Source organism: Crocodylus porosus, unplaced genomic scaffold (genome assembly GCF_001723895.1).
Source record: "Crocodylus porosus isolate Cpor-Errol unplaced genomic scaffold, CroPor_comp1, whole genome shotgun sequence".
NCBI lineage: Eukaryota > Metazoa > Chordata > Crocodylia > Crocodylidae > Crocodylus > Crocodylus porosus.
Window position 1 is genome coordinate 39480292 of NW_017728918.1, and position 4695 is coordinate 39484986.

The 4695-nt window shown below is 43.0% G+C and overlaps 1 protein-coding gene across 1 annotated transcript in view; it reads right to left on the bottom strand.

Annotated features, from left to right (window-relative positions):
• The window catches only part of CSMD1 (CUB and Sushi multiple domains 1), a 1867828-nt gene that overhangs the window by 332493 nt on the left and 1530640 nt on the right, over positions 1–4695 (bottom strand). The window contains exon 31 of the mRNA XM_019538151.1: positions 2716–2832. Coding sequence (XP_019393696.1) covers positions 2716–2832 — 117 coding nt within the window. The remainder of the gene's footprint in view (positions 1–2715; positions 2833–4695) is intronic.

Here is a 4695-nt window from a genome sequence, read left to right on the forward strand (position 1 = left end):
CTCTCTTGCCAAAGAGCGGGCTGTGGTCATGGAAGCCAAAGCCTTCCCGATGACACCAGCGCCGCAGTCTTTGGTTGACTATGTGGATCCTCCTCTCCCTCCTCAGCCCATAGCCCAAGACTGGGGGGATCAACGAGAACACCACCTGTGCCCTCAGACCCTTTAGCCCCGCTCCCAAATCCCTGTAGCACCTCATGACCCAGCTGGGAGTACTCCGAGCCATGTCATTGCTGCCCACATGAATAAGGAGCATAGGACAGTGGTCTGTGGGCTGGAGGAGCTTAGGGATCAGCTTGTGTTGAAATGAAACAGCTGGTGAAATTTCATACAACCTTACCTGTTAGCCTTTCCTGGCCAGACAAGCACGGAATCATAGGACCATAGAAAACTAGGGGTGGAAGAGACCTGAGAAAGTCATCCAATCCAACCATCTGTTCAAAGCAGGACAATCCCCAACTATATCATCCAGGCCAAGGCTTGTCTAGCCAGGTTCAAAGATCTGCCATTACTAAGCATAGTTTGAGATATTAAGCAATATGTTATACAAAAACAGAAGGAACATAACCTAGCAGAAATAAAATTGTTTTTCTAAAGCTTGTTTAAAAGTACAAAGAGGCTAGGAAGGGAAGTTGCATTGTCCCTGAACAAGTTGTACCTCTGCTTGTTCCAGAACAGAAAAATCCCTGGACTGGCATCTAATTAGGTTTTAGTGAATGGCTGAATTCTCTGCTGCTTTTTTTACATTGATCCAATGATACAATCCCAGAATAGCCATTCAGATGCACTTTTGGATAAATTGTTAGTATGTTTTATTCCATGCAACATTTTAGGATTTATCCCAGGAAAATAGACATGGACAACTGAACAACTGCACTTTGACTTGGGACACAATGCTTTGTTTCAAGACAAACTTGACATCTGTTTGTAGCCTAAGTCATATAAATAAAATTGTTCTGGGGTTATAGAAGGATAAGGTGGCTTATTGAGGGTAAACAACTGAGCTAATGAGGGAATGAGTGGCTTACTGAGAGTGCTTGCTGAGTACTGGTTTAGGCAATCAAAGAAAGCGAATAGTTACACAAGTGCCTGTTTCAGGATGAAATAGGATGGTGTCAAAAGACCAGACCCAAAATATATTATAAGCATGTTCTGTACCTCTTCTCTAGGCTCCTAACTTGCAATTCCTTCAGCAACTCATCCAATTTTTTTTAGTGAAAAAGCTGCTGAGTCCTTCTAGCAACACTTTTTCTGTCATACTTTAAGTAATGGATATATTAAACTGTTCTATATGCAGTTCTTTTAAGGATTCACTTTGCAAAACATATTTGATGAGTAACGGTGTGTGTAGATGAAATGAGGGCCCTAAATTGAAGCAGTGGGTTTTAAAAAACACTGCTTCAATTTAAGACCAATCAAACCCCCATGTCATGCACACACCCTGCTAACTTACTTGCTTCTTTGGCAGGAGGGGAGGGTGAGCTGCTGGTGGGCAGAGTGGTCCATGCGCTGCAGAGGAGGGCTAGTGCTTCCCTCTGTGGCAGCAGTGCCCTCCCCAGCAGTGGCACCCACCTGTCAGCACATGGCTTGGGCAGTCCCAGGGGGCACCACAGCCATGGAGGGAAGCACTGGGCCCCTGCGCAGCTCAGGCAGGCAGGCAGTCGGGGGGGGGGAAGGGGGAAGATCAGACTCACCACTTTTCTTGGGCAGAGCTTGTTTTCCTGGGCTGCTGCCAGGCTGCCTGCAGGGCTTCCTGCAGAGCCACGGAGCTGCATAGAGCCCAGTGCTTTGTTTTGCAGCTGTAGGGGCAGCAAACTAAAACTCCTCCTCAGAGAAATTTTAGTTTGCTGCACCCCACATCACTTAAGGTCCATTACGCTGCTGAATTTCCTACAGTGGCTGGCATTAATGTGCAATACACCACCAAGGCATGCAGACACCAATGCTATTAAAGTGATGCAAAAGCATTTAACCCATTTTAAAGTGTCATGCAGACATGCCCCTCATTTCATCTACACACGGCCTAAATAATGAAGTAGGAGTCATCCATCTCCTGCCTCTTTATCTGGGATCAGTTTCACTGAACCCCCGATCCATATATTCTCTAACTTCAGTCACAGATGTGTTCGAGATGTTTCAGAAATAGTATAATTCACTGAAAAAAACAGACTATTTAGTTTGTGGTTATCTTATAAACTTTGGTGAGTTACCACATAAGTAATATTTCTTCTTGTACTATAGTCTTTTTTTCTCTCCTAGCTTCTTAGGCTTATTTATCAAAATATGACTCTAGTTTAATAAGTCATTTTGTCTTTATTAAACTTGAATACCTAGAAGTAAAATATGAGAGAGACCACTTGAAGTTTGTTTCGTAGCTACTGATTTACTGTGAGTGAGTGAACCCTGAATGAATGGTTATCCTATGATGATGAATGATGTACTCTATGAAAGTGTTCATGATGTTCTTGGATAACAGATACAGCCTGTACTTGGCCGGATTTTGTTGATTATCCTGGGGAAAAGGAGGTGAAAACTCTTGAATCTTTCCCCACCTCAAGACTAAGTTTATTCTTGCTAAGCAATTTGTAATACAGTGAAAACTTCAAGCTCTTCATTTCATAAAAATCAGTTTTCTTTTCTTTAGAACTATTTCTGAGCAGTGACAGCCAATGTTAGAACAAAGATGAGTTTAACATGCCATCAAAAGTAAGCTCTTACCAAATTCCTTAGGTACCGTTATTGAATAGTGACATGTCTGCCCAGCAGTATAATTATGAGGATAATTTGGTGATAAGACCACCCCATCTGATCCGCTGTATTGTCCTCCACATGGAGCTGAAAAGAGAACAGAGACAAATGTATCATCCTTAGCCACCTTCTACTATGTATGCTATCTTAGAAGCTAAAAAACACAATATTTCAAAGTGAAATGCTTGCTGTTTTAGAGTTTTTACTACTGTTGCTATTATTGGTATTATTATTATTATAGCTACAGATATAGTGGTCATGGTTATTGAAATTAATATCATGGTTTTTAAAATTAAATTACATTAAAATGTAGGTAAATATTATTTCTGATATCTTTTATTGGAACAACTATATAGCTGGAAGAAATGTTGCACAAACTTTTGGGAACCACATGTCCCCTCCTCAGGTCTAAAACTGAACTTTTGAACAATAACATAAAAAATAAAAAGGTGTGAAAAGGAACTCAGAAGGTCAAACTGTCGCCCGTCAACAGCTCTGTGTTCTTGGTAAACTCTAGCACAGTATGCAATCTGTCTGACTCCAAAAGGACACCCCCCCACACACCTCAATCTCTGCATGAACAAGAACTGATTAGAGGGAGGACTTACAAAAGACAATGAAGATGCAGTGGGAGACACACCCGAAGCCCTCCAGACAAGGGTGATAGGAGGGAAGCAACTCCCCATGTCTCATTTACATCAGAGATGGAACTGGAAGGCAACTGATTTACATGGGAGATGGGACAGGAAATCACCTTCATTAGCATTCAGGATGGAGAACAGAGATTCCAAGGCAAGGACTGCACTGAACTCTGGGACCAGAGAAGCAGGGGAGCACTGCATGATGGGGGATCCCTGCTCTAAATGCTAATCAATCCATGTCTGTACCCACCCAGCTCAGCATTTATCAGACCAGATCTAGTAATCTGTCCTTTATTGGTACCCAAAACACTGAATCTGCCTGTCTGTACTGTGAGTTCCCACAGAGTTATGCCATCCATAGCCAGGAGTGATCAGTTCCTGTTATCCAGCATATGAGCCATTGTTTACCCATAAGCAAACCTAGTGTCCTCCCTTGAGCCACTGTTAGTTCTCTACAAAAAACCCTACCCAAGCTCATGTTTCTGTCCTGGCGCTTGGATGCAAAAGCTGCACCAGTTCCACTCCTTTTCTGCCTGGAATCTCCCCATTGATCATGCTGAGGGCTCCGCCTGTCTGCAAGCTCCAACAAACACCTGGAGCTTTGCTGAGTGGTGAGACCCCAACTCTTTCTCTCTCTCTGACTCCAGGAACCTGACTTCTGCTTTCTTACTCCAGGCCCAGCTTTCTAAACCAGGCTTTTGCTGATCTCTCTCTCTCTCTCTCTCTCTCCCCCTGATCCCAGGCAAAGCTTTCTAAACCTGACTTTTGCTCATCAAACTTGAGCTAGACATCCCCAAATACCTAACTGAAAATATGTAATAGTGTAACCTGATAATAAATAACTTTTATGGTCAAGCTGATTGCTATACTATCTCTCTGAACCTCACTTACTCTTCCTTCCTCTTGACCTCCCCATTTGCTCTGTAGCAATGTTTCTTTTACTGAAGCCAAAGATCCCTGTAATGCTCAAAACTACAGTGGGGTCTGCTCATCAATGAAGTTACTACAAAGACCATTGTGACAAGGGATTGGGATATGCTGAGCTACAAGGCACAAAAGAGTATAAGCTGAAAGTACTGATCAGTCTCAGCCTGCTCAGACATACCTTCTTAGTGTGTATGTATGTGTGTCTAAATGCATTTATTATTGTTCTGATGAAATAAGGGATGAACTGAGTTCAAGGCACATGAGGGTGTCAGCCTATCAATGCTGACTCAGCTCTGCTCTGTTAACACATGTGCTTATTTCATAGATGTCACAGACATCAGGGCTGGAAGGGACCTCAGGAGATCGAGTCCAGCCCCCTGCC